The 16384-nt window shown below is 47.4% G+C and overlaps 1 protein-coding gene across 1 annotated transcript in view; it reads left to right on the forward strand.

Annotated features, from left to right (window-relative positions):
* Positions 1–16384, forward strand: part of LOC128355634 (metabotropic glutamate receptor 7-like) — a 274376-nt gene that overhangs the window by 219514 nt on the left and 38478 nt on the right. Inside the window, exon 6 of the mRNA XM_053315952.1 lies at positions 11503–11703. Coding sequence (XP_053171927.1) covers positions 11503–11703 — 201 coding nt within the window. The remainder of the gene's footprint in view (positions 1–11502; positions 11704–16384) is intronic.

Here is a 16384-nt window from a genome sequence, read left to right on the forward strand (position 1 = left end):
GTATAACCCAGTATAACCCAGTATACACCCAGTATACACCCAGTATAACCCTTTATACACCCAGTATCACCTAGTATCACCTAGTATCACCCAGTATCACCCAGTATCACCCAGTATAACCCTTTATACACCCAGTATCACCCAGTATAACCCTTTATACACCCAGTATCACCCAGTATAACCCTTTATACACCCAGTATCACCTAGTATCACCCAGTATCACCCAGTATCACCCAGTATAACCCTTTATACACCCAGTATCACCCAGTATCACCCAGTATCACCCAGTATCACCTAGTATAACCCTTTATACACCCAGTATCACCTAGTATCACCCAGTATAACCCAGTATAACCCTTTATACACCCAGTATCACCCAGTATCACACTGAGCGGTTTTATGCTGCGGTGTTATCCTCCTGAAGAGAGGAACCTGATTATATCCGTCTGGAGGAGGGGGGGGGGGGGGGGGGTTACTTCTGTATTAAACTCACACAGTAATTAACGCTGTAATGCAGGAAGTGGATCAATCATAAATCATCAATCATCATCTCTTATAGGTCCTTTGAGTCTCTTTAGTCATTTCAATTCTCTTTCTTGGTCGTTCTTGTGTCTCTTTTTAATAGTTTGGAGTCTTTTTTTAGTCACCCAGTATAACCCAGTATAACCCAGTATACACCCAGTATACACCCAGTATACACCCAGTATCACCTAGTATCATCCAGTATCACCCAGTATCACCCAGTATAACCCTTTATACACCCAGTATCACCCAGTATATCACCAGTATCACCCAGTATCACACTGGTTTTATGCTGCGGTGTTATCCTCCTGAAGAGAGGAACCTGATTATATCCGTCTGGAGGAGGGGGGGGGGGGGTTTACTTCTGTATTAAACTCACAGTAATTAACGCTGTAATGCAGGAAGTGGATCAATCATAAATCATCAATCATCATCTCTTATAGGTCCTTTGAGTCTCTTTAGTCATTTCAATTCTCTTCCTTGGTCGTTCTTGTGTCTCTTTTTAATGTTGTCGAATCTCTACATGTGTTTAGTGTCTCTTTTTGGTAGTTTTCAGTCTTTGTAGTCATTTTGAGTCTCTTTGAGTTGGTTTTGTATCACTGTTAGTATCTCTTTTGATCCTCTTTAGTCATTTTCAGTCTGTTTTTAGATATGATTTGTGTCTTCAGGCACCTCTTTGACGGCTGTAATGCAGGAAGTGGTCACGATCAATCATTACTATGTTAAACCTTTACAAAGTCCAAATGAACCTCAGTACACAATATACCCAGTATCACCCAGTGTCACCCAGTATCACCAGTATCACCAGTATCAGCCTTTATACACCCAGTATCACCCAGTATCACCAGTATCAGATTTTATACACCCAGTATCACCCAGTATCACCCAGTATCACCAGTATCACCCAGTATCACCCAGTATCACCTAGTATCACCCAGTATCACCCAGTATCACCAGTATCACCAGTATAACCCAGTATACACCTAGTATCAGCCTTTATACACCCAGTATCACCCAGTATCACCCAGTATACACCCTTTATACACCCAGTATCACCAGTATCACCCAGTATCACCCATTATCACCAGTATCACCCAGTATCACCAGTATCACCCAGTATTACTCAGTATCACCAGTATCACCCAGTATCACCCAGTATCACCTAGTATCACCCATTATATACCCAGTATCACCCAGTATCACCAGTATCACCAGTATAACCCAGTATACACCCAGTATCAGCCTTTATACACCCAGTATATACCCAGTATCACCAGTATCACCAGTATCAGACTTTATACACCCAGTATGACCCAGTATCACCCAGTATCACCAGTATCACCCAGTATCACCTAGTATCACCCAGTATCACCAGTATCACCAGTATCACTCAGTATCAGACTTTATACACCCAGTATCACCCAGTATTACCCAGTATCACCAGTATCACCCAGTATGACCCAGTATCACCCAGTATATACCCAGTATCACCAGTATCACCAGTATCAGACTTTATACACCCAGTATCACCCAGTATCACCCAGTATTACCCAGTATCACCCAGTATTACCCAGTATTACCCAGTATCACCCAGTATGACCCAGTATCACCCAGTATCACCCAGTATTACCCAGTATCACCCAGTATTACCCAGTATCACCAGTATCACCCAGTATCACCCAGTATTACCCAGTATCACCAGTATCACCAGTATCACCCAGATCTGTGGTTTGGTTTTAAGCTTTGGTTTCATTTGATCACTTTGTTAAAGGTCAGAGAAATGTGCTGTAAAGTTTCGACTTCCACCTCCGTCGTCATGACAACAGTACTTTTTTTTGGTCCTTTCGTCTCTCTATAATCATCACTCTGCCTCACCGTTACTATGGACACCACATGACAGCTGCCACTCAAACTGACTGCAGGTCATTTTTTGGGCGACTGACATTACGACCTGCTGTGTTGCTGTTTCTTGGGAGGACAGACTCGTTCTCTAGGCAGAAACTTTAGTGACCCTAACCCTAACAGTCTAAATTATTGTGGTATATATTAATTGGTTGACTCTTGATGTGTTGATGAAGAAAGAAACCACTGCTGACAAATCTCACTTGTATATTTTAAAGATTTTATTAGAAAAGAGTACAGTGTCGAACATCCAATCTTGAGAGAGTCCTGGTGCCGATCTGAGTCTCTCTCCCAGCTCCAGTTTGAACCTCAGTATCTCTAAAAAACTACAAACTTCTGAACAAATGGTCAGTCTGGAAAAACAGCCTCTTATATAGCACTTTTCTAGTCATTATGAACACTCAAAGGGCTTTTACACTACATCTCATTCACACTGATGGCGGTCACTACCAAGCAGAGGGAAGCTAGCCATTCATACACATTCATACAGCGTTGGCACAGCAACAGGAGCAATGTTGGGTTAAGTGTCTTGCCCAATCTTCTTGGTGGACGACCACTACTTTTTGCTCATTTTCAGAGTCTTATTTGTTCTTAGACATTAACTGTATGTTTGCCTCACAGTTACTATGGCAACTAGATGGCAGCTGTCACTCAAACTAGCTGAAGGTTGATTTTACTCTTTTTGGTCATTGTAGTAGCCTAAATGCTCCACAGGGTGTCACTGTTGTGCCATCTGTTCCTCTGTTAATACAGCAAATGTTGTTTGTCCCTTACGTGACACCGTAGTTGGGTTATTCATGCCATGCAGGACCGGGACGCCATTTTGGTTCAATGTTTTCATTCATTGTCCTGTAAGGTAAGCTGTGTTATTGGCTTAATTTAAATCATCTAGTCATTAAGTTCCTCTGATGTGTTCATTTACATGTTAGTTTATATTTCAGTTTGGGTTTGAGAAGTGAACATTTGTATTTAGTATGAAAACTTTGTCTGTAATGTTGGCTAGCTAGCTGGGTACGAGTAGAGCAGCTGTTCAGTTAAATAATGCAGGAGAAGCATTATTCTTTCACTTTGCTTTTTTAAGTCATTTCATTTTATCTTTATGAATTTTATCTTTATTTTCACTTCCTGTGGTGTGTAGGGAGGCTTCACAGTGCAGAGTGGGTTAGGGTCTGGGTGTGTAGGGAGGCTAGGGTTACTGGTTTCATCTCTACTGTCATTTTGCATCTTTGTTTGGTAGTTGAGAGTCTCTGCGTTCTCAGACATTAAATGCATGTTTGACTTAAACCTGAGTAAATATGTGAGAAACATAACGGCAGCAGGTGAGCTGCACGTAAACATCCCATCATGCTCGGTGGTAGCTATAGAAACGCTGAGCAGGTCTAGATGTGGGACAGACTTCAGGAAACTGAGAACCTGAAAGAAGACAGGCTGTTTACTGTGTTGTGTAACAGAGTTGTTTTTTATGATAAACTGATTTTGACTCAGACGAAGCAAACAGCAGCAGTTTGTCCTGCTCTGTACTTCCTGTTCGCTGCCTCATGAATAAATAATGACAGGAAATAAAATGGAAGAGGCAATTTGGCCGACGATGAGTGAAACACAGACGGAGACATGCGATCAACACGGCCGCCAAATAATCTCATTACAGCCCGAAGAGAAGCTGCAAATCACCCAGTAGCACCAGTATCACCAGTATAACCAGTATAAACCAGTATACAGCCAGAAGAGAAGCTGCAAATCAACCAGTGGCACCAGTATAACCAGTATAACCAGTATAACCAGTATCACCCCTCATACAGCCCGAAAAGAAGCTGCAAATCACCCAGTAGCACCAGTATAACCAGTATAACCAGTATAACCAGTATAACCAGTATAACCAGTATACAGCCAGAAGAGAAGCTGCAAATCACCCAGTAGCACCAGTATAACCAGTATAAACCAGTATACAGCCAGAAGAGAAGCTCAGCAGCCAGCGAACCAAAGCAACATCAGGAGGAAGAGATGCTAATCACCCAGTATACACCCAGTATCACCCTTTATACACCCAGTATCACCCAGTATACACCCAGTATACACCCAGTATCACCCTTTATACACCCAGTATCACCCTTTATACACCCAGTATACACCCAGTATACACCCAGTATCACCCTTTATACACCCAGTATCACCCAGTATACACCCAGTATACACCCAGTATACACCCAGTATCACCCTTTATACACCCAGTATCACCCTTTATACACCCAGTATCACCCATTATACACCCAGTATCACCCTTTATACACCCAGTATCACCCATTATACACCCAGTATCACCCATTATACACCCAGTATCACCCATTATACACCCATTATACACCCAGTATCACCTAGTATCACCCAGTATACACCCAGTATCACCCAGTATCACCCAGTATCACCCAGTATCACCCAGTATGACCCAGTATCACCCAGTATCACCCTTTATACACCCAGTATACACCCAGTATCACCCAGTACGACCCAGTATCACCCTTTATACACCCAGTACGACCCAGTATCACCCTTTATACACCCAGTATCACCCAGTATCACCTTTTATACACCCAGTATACACCCAGTATACACCCAGTATGACCCAGTATCACCCTTTATACACCCAGTATCACCCATTATACACCCAGTATCACCCATTATACACCCAGTATCACCCATTATACACCCAGTATCACCCTTTATACACCCAGTATCACCCTTTATACACCCAGTATCACCCATTATACACCCAGTATCACCCTTTATACACCCAGTATCACCCATTATACACCCAGTATCACCCATTATACACCCAGTATCACCCATTATACACCCATTATACACCCAGTATCACCTAGTATCACCCAGTATACACCCAGTATCACCCAGTATCACCCAGTATCACCCAGTATGACCCAGTATCACCCAGTATCACCCTTTATACACCCAGTATACACCCAGTATCACCCAGTACGACCCAGTATCACCCTTTATACACCCAGTACGACCCAGTATCACCCTTTATACACCCAGTATCACCCAGTATCACCTTTTATACACCCAGTATACACCCAGTATACACCCAGTATGACCCAGTATCACCCTTTATACACCCAGTATCACCCATTATACACCCAGTATCACCCATTATACACCCAGTATCACCCATTATACACCCAGTATCACCCAGTATACACCCAGTATGACCCAGTATCACCCAGTATCACCCTTTATACACCCAGTATCACCCATTATACACCCAGTATCACCCAGTATCATCAGACCTGACCTGAGCAGCAGACTCTTCTCCTCTCAGATATCAGCAGCAGTTATTACTCCTCCTATCTCAGTCTTCAGGTCTCCAGAGGCTCCTTTACAGTCTCTAAACCCTCCTCTCTAAACTCGCCTGTGGCAAATAGACCTGAAGCTGTTATCTGCGGCTCGCTCTCAGTGTGACCGGCTCATATCGCTCTCTGTCCGACACCGAACAGCTGATTCCATCCATTCAGGATTCAGAAACTTCTCAGAATCAGTGATGGAATAACAGCGTTAGAAATAAAGAGTAGGAAGCAAATGAGACACAATCTCCTGGAATCTGGAGCGAGAGAGAGACTGTGTGTGTGTGTGTGTGTGTGTGTGTGTGTGTGTGTGTCTGTGTGTGTGTGTGTGTGTGTGTGTGTGTGTGTGTGTGTGTGTGTGTGTGTGTGTGTGTTTATGTGACTATCAATGCAGTGTGTGTGAGAGCAAAGCGTCCTGATAGCTCTGAGTTGCGGCTTATTAGACCTATTAGACCCCTGGCCGCATGTTTGACACCCCTGATGTAGACTCAGCTTCAGTGGAGGATCATTGTTTGCTGTGTCAGAGTGAGGAAGACGAGGAGCGAGGAAGACGAGGAGCGAGGAAGACGAGGAGCGAGGGGGACGAAGAGCGAGCAAGGAAGACGAGGAGCGAGGAAGACGAGGAGCGAGGGAGGAGGGAGACGAGGGGCGAGGAGCGAGGGAGCAAGGAGCGAGGGAGGGAGGGAGGAGGGAGACGAGGAGCGAGGAAGACGAGGAGCGAGGGAGACGAGGAGCGAGGGAGACGAAGAGCGAGGGAGCGAGGGAGACGAGGAGCGAGCGAGGAAGACGAGGAGACGAGGAGTGAGGAAGACGAGGAGACGAGGAGTGAGGAAGACGAGGAGACGAGGGAGACGAGGAGCGAGGGAAGGAGGGAGGGAGGAGCGAGGGAGCGAGGGAAGGAGGGAGGGAGGAGCTAGGGAGCGAGGGAAGGAGGGAGGGAGGAGCTAGGGAGACGAGGAGCAAGCGAGGAAGACGAGGAGACGAGGAGCGAGGAAGGGAGACGAGGAGCGAGCGAGGAAGACGAGGAGACGAGGAGCGAGGAAGACGAGGAGATGAGGGAGACGAGGAGCGAGGGAGGGAGGGAAGGAGGGAGGGAGGAGCGAGGGAAGGAGGGAGGGAGGAGCTAGGGAGCGAGGGAAGGAGGGAGGGAGGAGCTAGGGAGGCTAGGGAGGCGAGGGAGACGAGGAGCGAGGGAGGAAGACGAGGAGCAAGGGTGACGAGGAGCGAGGGAGACGAGGAGACGAGGGAGACGAGGAGCGAGGGAGGGAGGGAGGGAGGGAGGGAGGAGCTAGGGAGACGAGGAGTGAGGAAGACGAGGAGACGAGGAGTGAGGAAGACGAGGAGACGAGGGAGACGAGGAGCGAGCGAGGGAGGGAGGGAGACGAGGAGGGAGGGAGCGAGGGAGACGAGGGAGACGAGGAGCGAGGGAGCGAGGGAAGGAGGGAGGGAGGAGCTAGGGAGACGAGGAGCAAGGGAGACGAGGAGGAAGACGAGGAGCGAGGAAGAGGAGGAGCGAGGGAGACTAGGAGCGAGGGAGACGAGGAGCGAGCGAGGGAGGGAGGGAGATGAGGAGCGAGTGAGGGAGGGAGGGGGGCGAAGGAGACGAAGAGCGAGGGAGGAAGACGAGGAGCGAGGGAGACGAGGAGGAAGACGAGGAGCGAGGATGAGGAGGAGCGAGGGAGACTAGGAGCGAGGGAGACGAGGAGCAAGGGAGGAAGACGAGGAGCGAGGGAGACGAGGAGGAAGACAAGGAGCGAGGAAGAGGAGGAGCGAGGAAGAGGAGGAGCGAGGGAGACGAGGAGCAAGGGAGGAAGACGAGGAGCGAGGAAGAGCGAGGGAGGAAGAATAAAGAGAGATTCTGTGGCATGAAAGCAGATTAAACATGTAAAGAAGAGGAGAGAGAGAGAGAGAGAGACAGGAAACCCGCGTGTCACATGACCCACGCTCACTAATGAGGCGTGAAAGGCCTGCTGGGTATTCAGAGGATCAAAGTGGGGAGAGCCGGGTGGGAGGCGTCGCCATGGAGACGGGGAGGGGGTTTCTCTCACGGCCTCGTAGGTTTGATGTAGGTTAAAGTCATAAATGATTTCTGGTTCTTCTTTTTAAGCATAATTCATGTTGTTCTCTGCTTATTCCTTTCCTTCCTTCCTTCCTTCCTTCCTTCCTTCCTCCTTCCTCCTTTCCTTCCTTCCTTCCTTCCTTCCCCCCATCCTCCCTCCGTCCTTACTCCTTTCCTTCCTTCCTTCCTTCCTCCCTCCTCACTCCTCACTCCTTTCCTTCCTTCCTTCCTCCTTTCCTCCCTCCTTCCCTCCTTACTCCTTTCCTTTCTTCCTTCCTTCCTCTTTTCGTCCCTACTCCTTTCCTTCCTTCTCTCCTAAATTCCTTCCTCTTTTCGTCCTTACTCCTTTCCTTCCTTCCTTCCTTCCTTCCTTCCTTCCTCCTTTCCTTCCTTCCTTCCTTCTCTCCTAAATTCCTTCCTCTTTTCCTCCTTACTCCTTTCCTTTCTTCCTTCCTTCCTCTTTTCGTCCTTACTCCTTTCCTTCCTTCCTCCCTCCCTCCTACCTCCCTCCGTCCCTCCCTTCTCTCCTTACTCCCTTCCTCTTTTCCTCCTTACCCCTTTCCTTCCTCCTTTCCTTCTCTCCTTACTTCCTTCCTCTTTTCCTCCTTACTCCTTCCCTTCCTTCTGTCCTTCCTCTTTCCTTGACGACAACAGGAGGGTAAAGGAAACATCATGGTTTAAGTTAAATGATCGAGTTAGCCGCCAAGCTAGCAGCTGAGTTAGCAGCAGAAAGCTCTCAGACGTAGCGTCCATGTTTCTGGTAGAGGTGGTGACTTTGATTGACAGGTGACACTTGGTAGGGGGCGGGGCTTCAGCGGACTTTGAAGCCTAATTTCATATATATGGTGATTTTTTTTAATCATTCAAATTTGTCAGGGTGGTTAACAACACACTTTTCTGTGGTATGTCAAACTCAGAACACATATTTATTCTTACTTTACCTTTACACAGACTTTAAGCTGTAACCCGTCCTGAAGTCAACTGTAATAAACCTTTAACAGGGCTGAACATCACGGTGCTGGAGCTACGTTGGACCTGGTACGGAGGGGGGGGGTAAGACTTGGGGGCTCGTCCGTGATCTGAACCCGGTTCCTCTCACATGTAATGAACACCTGAGCAGTGTAATCCAATCAGCAGCTCTGCCTCTGGACTTCATACACTTATGATTCTGTTACTGTGAGACAAGTGATAGTTGTACTTTATGTGTGTTATTGAGGTCAAACTGAGTTCTGCTGCTGGATTATCATGAGAAGTGTTCCTGGTATTCTGTCTACCCCAGGGAGGTGTGTGTGTGTGTGTGTGTGTGTGTGTGTGTCTGTGTGTGTGTGTGTGTGTGTCTGTGTGTGTGTTATAATCCAGTTATCACTCTGAATGAAAGCAAACTGCTGTTTCTGGAGGTTTTTCTTTACTTCCCACTAACTGGGAGTTCATCTTTAATGGAAACCAGTAAACCAGTAGCAGCTGCTGTCTTCACGCTCGGCTTCACTGCTGATGGAAACCAGAAAAGGAAGAAGTTATTATTCTGAGGAAAGAAAGAACGGGATCATCCCTATGTTCCCCGGGTCCTATGTTCCCCAGGTCCTATGTTCCCCAGGTCCTATGTTCCCCGGGTCCTATGTTCCCCACTTTGTATGTGACCGGGGAACATAGGGATGATCCCGTCTACAGTTAGCCAGTTAGCTGAGTTAGCAGATGAGTTAGCCGCCAAGCTAGCAACAGAGTTAGCCGCCGAGCTAGCCGCCGAGTTAGCTGCCGAGCTAGTCGCCGAGTTAGCCGCCGAGCTAGCAACCAAGTTAGCCACGATCGGGGAACATAGGACCCGGGGAACATAGGGATGATCCCGTCTACAGTTAGCCAGTTAGCTGAGTTAGCAGCCCAATTAGCTGCCGAGTTAGCCGCGATCAGGGAACATAGATATGCTCCCGAAAGAAGCAGTGACCTTTTTGTTTTATTGCTATGAAACATTAAATATAAAATAAATAAAAGACAGAGTGAGTTCTGAGAAGCTTTCCAGTTTAAATCTGTCTGAGTGAGATATGAGTCAAAGTCAGTTTGAGTTACAGACTACAGTCCTGTCACTGTTATCAGCTCAGATAATGAATGTTAATAATATAAATGTTAATGAGGGTCCAGCTCTGTAAGACAACGTGTGAAACCTTAAAAACTGTTTCCAGGACAGGAGAGAAGTGTTTCCTGAAGATGAATGATGGACTGAACTTCCTGTCATGAGAAGTTAAAGTTGATCCCGCTGTAGATGTGAAGTTAGTCTCATGATGACGTAAAGCTCAGATGAACAAACAGGATTTAATCAGTATTATTGATCAGCTGTTCAGGATCATGAAGAAATGTAATGACCTTAATAACATGATGCTTTTCTATCCAGAGTAAAGTATTGATCTCAGAGACTCATCCTGTCATCATGAGTTAAACTCGTTCAGGTGCCAATAAAGTCCAGTCTGATCTCCAGTGGGCAGGACCAGTAAAACCATTATATGTAATATAAAGAATACACAGTATAACTTTACTATAATAAACATCTAGAGCAGGGGTGTCAAACATGCGGCCCGTGGGCCAGAACCGGTCCAATTCGGCCCACTTTCCTTCCTTCCTTCCTTCCTTCCTTCTTTCCTTCCTTCCTTCCTTCCTTCTCCTTCCTTCCTTCCTTCCTTCCTTCTGTCCTTCCTCCCATCCTTCCATCTTTCCTTCCTTCATTCCTTCCTCCCTTTCATCTTTCCTTCCTTCCACTTGTCCTTCCTTCCTTCTCCTTTTCCTTCCTTCTTTCCTTCATCCTTCCTTCCTTCCTCCCTTTCTGCCTTAAATTTTTCTTTCCTTCCTTCCTTTTGTGCTTCCTTCCTTCCTTCCTTCCTTCCTTCCTTCCTTCCTTTTGTGCTTCTTTCCTTCCTTCCCCTCTTGTGCTTCCTTCCTTCCTTTTGTGCTTCTTTCCTTCCTTCCTTCCTTGTGCTTCCTTCCTTCCTTCCTTCCTTTCTATGGTCCGGCCCACATTAGATCAAATTGGGAGGTTTGTGACCCTTGAATCAAAATGAGTTTGACCCCTCTGATTTAGAGTTTCCTGCTAATAGGCGCTGATAAACTGTCTGAGCCCTCTACCGGCCGGTTCAGGGCCGCAGGCCGTATGTTTGACACCCTTGTTCTAGATTACATCATCATAGCACCGTTTAACTGCAGTATGTGTAAAATAAGTTACTAAATAAAACAAGACAAACTATTTGGTCCTTTCCACAGATGTTAGTGCCAATAGGTAACTCTGCACTCACATGTTTCCTTCTTCAGATATTCATCATTTCAATCATTACTTTGATTTGTGCAGTTTCCTCCTGTTGTCCTCGAGTCAAAGAAGGGAGGAAGGAAGAATGGAAGGAAGGAAGGAAGGAAGGAAGGCAGGAAGCATGGATGGAAAGAAGGAGGGAGGAAGGAAGGAAGGAAGGAAGGAAGGAAAGAAGGGAGGAAGGAAAGAAAGGAAGGAAGGAAGGACGGAGGAAAGAAGGAAGGAGGGAGGAAAGAAGGAAGCAAGGAATGAGGGAGGAAAGGAAGGAAGGGAGGAAGGAAGGAACAGTCAAAACAGACGGGGTCAGTTAGACCCAGGAGAACAACATGATGGTTAAATAATCAAGATCTAAGTCATGTTTCCTCTCTCCTCTTCAGGTCAGGAGCGGATCGGCATCGACTCGAAGTACGAGCAGGAAGGGAAGGTCCAGTTTGTGATCGACGCGGTGTACGCGATGGCTCACGCTCTGCACAACATGCAGCGAGACCTCTGCCCCGACACCTCCGGCATCTGTGCTGAGATGGACCTGGCAGGAGGCAAGAAGCTGCTCAAGTACATCCGCAGCGTCAGCTTCAACGGTGAGTCTGGGGGGGGGGGGGGGGGGGGGGGGGGGGGCGGTGTGTTTGTGTGTGTGTGTGTGTGTGTGTGTGTGTTATTATCATTATATCGGCACGTGTTTTATAAAACTAAAGAAATAATAAAGCTGCTAGAAACACATCATTAGATTCTTTACTGTAGTACAGTTAAAAGGTACTAAACTAGCTAACCGTGTATAAAATAATGTAAACTACTGTCACCGTCCTCTTCCTCTTATCCTGGTCGGGTCTCGGGGGGGCAGCAGCCTAAGCAGGAAGCCCAGACTTCCCTCTCCCCAGCCACTTCGTCCAGCTCTTCCCGGGGGATCCCGAGGCGTTCCCAGGCCAGCCGAGAGACATAGTCTCTCCAGCGTGTCCCGGGTCTCCTACCGGTGGGACGGGCCCTGAACACCTCACCAGGGAGGCGTCCGGGAGGCATCCTGACTAGATGCCCGAGTCTCCTCATCTGGCTCCTCTCAACGTGGAGGAGCAGCGGGTCTACTCCGAGCTCCCTCCGGATAACTGAGCTTCTCACCCTATCTCTAAGGGAGAGCCCAGCCAGCCTACGGAGGAAGCTTATTTCAGCCGCTTGTACCCGCCATCTTGTTCTTTGGTTCACGACCCAAAGCTCATGACCAGAGGTGAGGGTAGGAACCCAAAGCTCATGACCAGAGGTGAGGGTAGGAACCCAAAGCTCATGACCAGAGGTGAGGGTAGGAACCTTTCGGCTCAGCTCTCTCTTCACCACGACGGATCTGTGCAGAGTCCACATTACTGCAGACGCCGCACCGATCCGCCTGTCGGTCTCACGCTCCATCCTTCCCTCACTGTGAACAAGACCCCGAGGTACTTGAACTCCTCCACTTGGGGCAGGATCTCATCCCCGACCCGGAGAGTGCACTCCACCCTTTTCCGGTTGAGGACCGTGGACTCGGATTTGGAGGTGCTGATTCTCATCCCGGCCGCTTCACACTCGGCTGCGATCCAGTGAGAGTTGGAGGTCACGGTCTGATGAAGCCAACAGGACCAGTAGTTGATAGTAGATAGTTTCATATTTTACATTCATGAGACGTTTTAAACCATCTTCCTCCTCCCTCCTTCCTCCCTCCTTCCATCCTTCTTTCCATCCTCCCTCCCTCCCTTCCTCCCTCCCTCCCTTCCTTGTCTAAACTCTTCATAATGAGCTGAGTTTATTAATGTGATAGTTTCATATTTTACATTCATGAGACGTTTTAAAGCTGCTGCTCTACAGATTCTTTTATCAGCTAATTAACAAAACCTGAGAAATGCTTATTTACCCTGAACGTGGTCCAGCTTCCTTCCTCCCTCCCTCCCTCCCTCCCTTCCTCCCTCCCTCCCTTCCTTCCAGCTGCTCCCTCACCTCTCATCATTTATAATAATCACATGAATATGAATCCCTGCTTCTGCTCGCTCAGCACTAAACTTCATATTTAACACATTTAGAGACAGAAGCTTTTATAGCAGCAAACAGGAGTCAGATATTTACCGTAGAGCTCAGAGTGTTTGGACCGTAGAGCTCAGAGTGTTTGGACTCTAGAGCTCAGAGTGTTTGGACTGTAGAGCTCAGAGTGTTTGGTATGTAGAGCTCAGAGTGTTTGGTATGTAGAGCTCAGAGTGGTTGGTATGTAGAGCTCAGAGTGTTTGGACTCTAGAGCTCAGAGTGTTTGGACTCTAGAGCTCAGAGTGTTTGGTATGTAGAGCTCAGAGTGTTTGGTATGTAGAGCTCAGAGTGTTTGGTATGTAGAGCTCAGAGTGTTTGGTATGTAGAGCTCAGAGTTTTTGGACTGTAGAGCTCAGAGTGTTTGGACTGTAGAGCTCAGAGTGTTTGGACTCTAGAGCTCAGAGTGTTTGGACTCTAGAGCTCAGAGTGTTTGGACTCTAGAGCTCAGAGTGTTTGGTCTGTAGAGCTCAGAGTGTTTGGACTGTAGAGCTCAGAGTGTTTGGACTCTAGAGCTCAGAGTGTTTGGACTGTAGAGCTCAGAGTGTTTGGTATGTAGAGCTCAGAGTGTTTGAACTGTAGAGCTCAGAGTGTTTGGACTGTAGAGCTCAGAGTGTTTGGACTCTAGAGCTCAGAGTGTTTGGACTCTAGAGCTCAGAGTGTTTGGACTCTAGAGCTCAGAGTGTTTGGACTCTAGAGCTCAGAGTGTTTGGACTCTAGAGCTCAGAGTGTTTGGACTCTAGAGCTCAGAGTGTTTGAACTGTAGAGCTCAGAGTGTTTGGACTGTAGAGCTCAGAGTGTTTGGACTCTAGAGCTCAGAGTGTTTGGTATGTAGAGCTCAGAGTGTTTGGTATGTAGAGCTCAGAGTGTTTGGTATGTAGAGCTCAGAGTGTTTGGTACGTAGAGCTCAGAGTGTTTGGACTGTAGAGCTCAGAGTGTTTGGACTGTAGAGCTCAGAGTGTTTGGACTGTAGAGCTCAGAGTGTTTGGACTGTAGAGCTCAGAGTGTTTGGTATGTAGAGCTCAGAGTGTTTGGTATGTAGAGCTCAGAGTGTTTGGACTGTAGAGCTCAGAGTGTTTGGACTGTAGAGCTCAGAGTGTTTGGTATGTAGAGCTCAGAGTGTTTGGACTCTAGAGCTCAGAGTGTTTGGACTCTAGAGCTCAGAGTGTTTGGTATGTAGAGCTCAGAGTGGTTGGTATGTAGAGCTCAGAGTGTTTGGACCGTAGAGCTCAGAGTGTTTGGACTGTAGAGCTCAGAGTGTTTGGACTGTAGAGCTCAGAGTGTTTGGACTGTAGAGCTCAGAGTGTTTGGACTCTAGAGCTCAGAGTGTTTGGACTCTAGAGCTCAGAGTGTTTGGTCTCTAGAGCTCAGAGTGTTTGGTATGTAGAGCTCAGAGTGTTTGGACTCTAGAGCTCAGAGTGTTTGGACTCTAGAGCTCAGAGTGTTTGGTATGTAGAGCTCAGAGTGTTTGGTCTCTAGAGCTCAGAGTGTTTAGTATGTAGAGCTCAGAGTGTTTGGTATGTAGAGCTCAGAGTGTTTGGACTCTAGAGCTCAGAGTGTTTGGTATGTAGAGCTCAGAGTGTTTGGACTCTAGAGCTCAGAGTGTTTGGTATGTAGAGCTCAGAGTGTTTGGACTGTAGAGCTCAGAGTGTTTGGTATGTAGAGCTCAGAGTGTTTGGACTGTAGAGCTCAGAGTGTTTGGTATGTAGAGCTCAGAGTGTTTGGACTCTAGAGCTCAGAGTGTTTGGACTGTAGAGCTCAGAGTGTTTGGACCGTAGAGCTCAGAGTGTTTGGACTCTAGAGCTCAGAGTGTTTGGACTGTAGAGCTCAGAGTGTTTGGACCGTAGAGCTCAGAGTGTTTGGACTGTAGAGCTCAGAGTGTTTGGACCGTAGAGCTCAGAGTGTTTGGACCGTAGAGCTCAGAGTGTTTGGACTGTAGAGCTCAGAGTGTTTGGACTGTAGAGCTCAGAGTGTTTGGTATGTAGAGCTCAGAGTGTTTGGTATGTAGAGCTCAGAGTGTTTGGTATGTAGAGCTCAGAGTGTTTGGACTCTAGAGCTCAGAGTGTTTGGTATTTAGAGCTCAGAGTGTTTGGACTCTAGAGCTCAGAGTGTTTGGACTCTAGAGCTCAGAGTGTTTGGACTCTAGAGCTCAGAGTGTTTGGACCGTAGAGCTCAGAGTGTTTGGACTCTAGAGCTCAGAGTGTTTGGACTCTAGAGCTCAGAGTGTTTGGTATGTAGAGCTCAGAGTGTTTGGACTCTAGAGCTCAGAGTGTTTGGACTCTAGAGCTCAGTGTGTTTGGACTGTAGAGCTCAGAGTGTTTGGACTCTAGAGCTCAGAGTGGTTGGTATGAAGCTGCTGTGTGTCGCCTGCAGCTAGTAATGGAGTATTGATGAGTATTGATCAGCTGTTCTCTGCTCACACTGAGAAACCAACAGGAGCTCTGAACTCTTTATAAAACTCCTCTAACTTTAAACAATGAGAATGAGTTTCAGATAACAGTCGAGCTTATCTTTATAGTTCATATGAATCATTTAACCAGGACAGTGTTCCTTCCTCCCTCCCTTCTTTCCTCCCTACCTCCTTCTCTCTTTCTTTCCTCCCCCTACCTTCCTTCTTTCCTCTGTCCTTCTTTCCTTCCCTCCTTCCTTCCTACCTTCCTTCCTCCCTCCTTCCTTCCTTCCCTCCTCCCCTCTTTCCTTTGTTCCTTCTTTCCTTCCTTTCCTTCCCTCCTTCCCTCCTCCATTCCTTTCCTTCCTCCCTTCCTTCTTGCCTCTCTTCCTCCTTCTCTCTTTCTTTCCTCCCCCCTACCTCCCTTCCATCCTTCCATCCTTCTTTCCTTCTTTTCCTTCCTTTTGTCCTCCCTCCCTTCCTCCCTCCCTCCCTCCCTTCCTTCCTTCCTTCTTTTCCTTCCTTTTGTCCTCCCTCCCTCCCTCCCTTCCTTCCTTCCTTCCTTCCTTCCTTCCTTCCTTCTTTTCCTTCCTTTTGTCCTCCCTCCCTTCCTCCCTCCCTCCCTCCCTTCCTTCCTTCCTTCCTTCCTTCTTTTCCTTCCTTTTGTCCTCCCTCCCTCCCTTCCTTCCTTCCTTCCTTCCTTCCTTCCTTCCTGCCTTCCTTCCTCCCTCCCTCCTCCTCACAGGAGGAATGAAACCAGCAGCAGCTCTGAACTCTTTATAAACTCCTCTAACTTTAAACAATGAGAATGAGCTTCAGTTAATAGTCGAGCTTAT

The sequence above is a fragment of the Scomber japonicus genome, chromosome 3 (genome assembly GCF_027409825.1).
Source record: "Scomber japonicus isolate fScoJap1 chromosome 3, fScoJap1.pri, whole genome shotgun sequence".
Classification (NCBI taxonomy): Eukaryota; Metazoa; Chordata; class Actinopteri; order Scombriformes; family Scombridae; genus Scomber; species Scomber japonicus.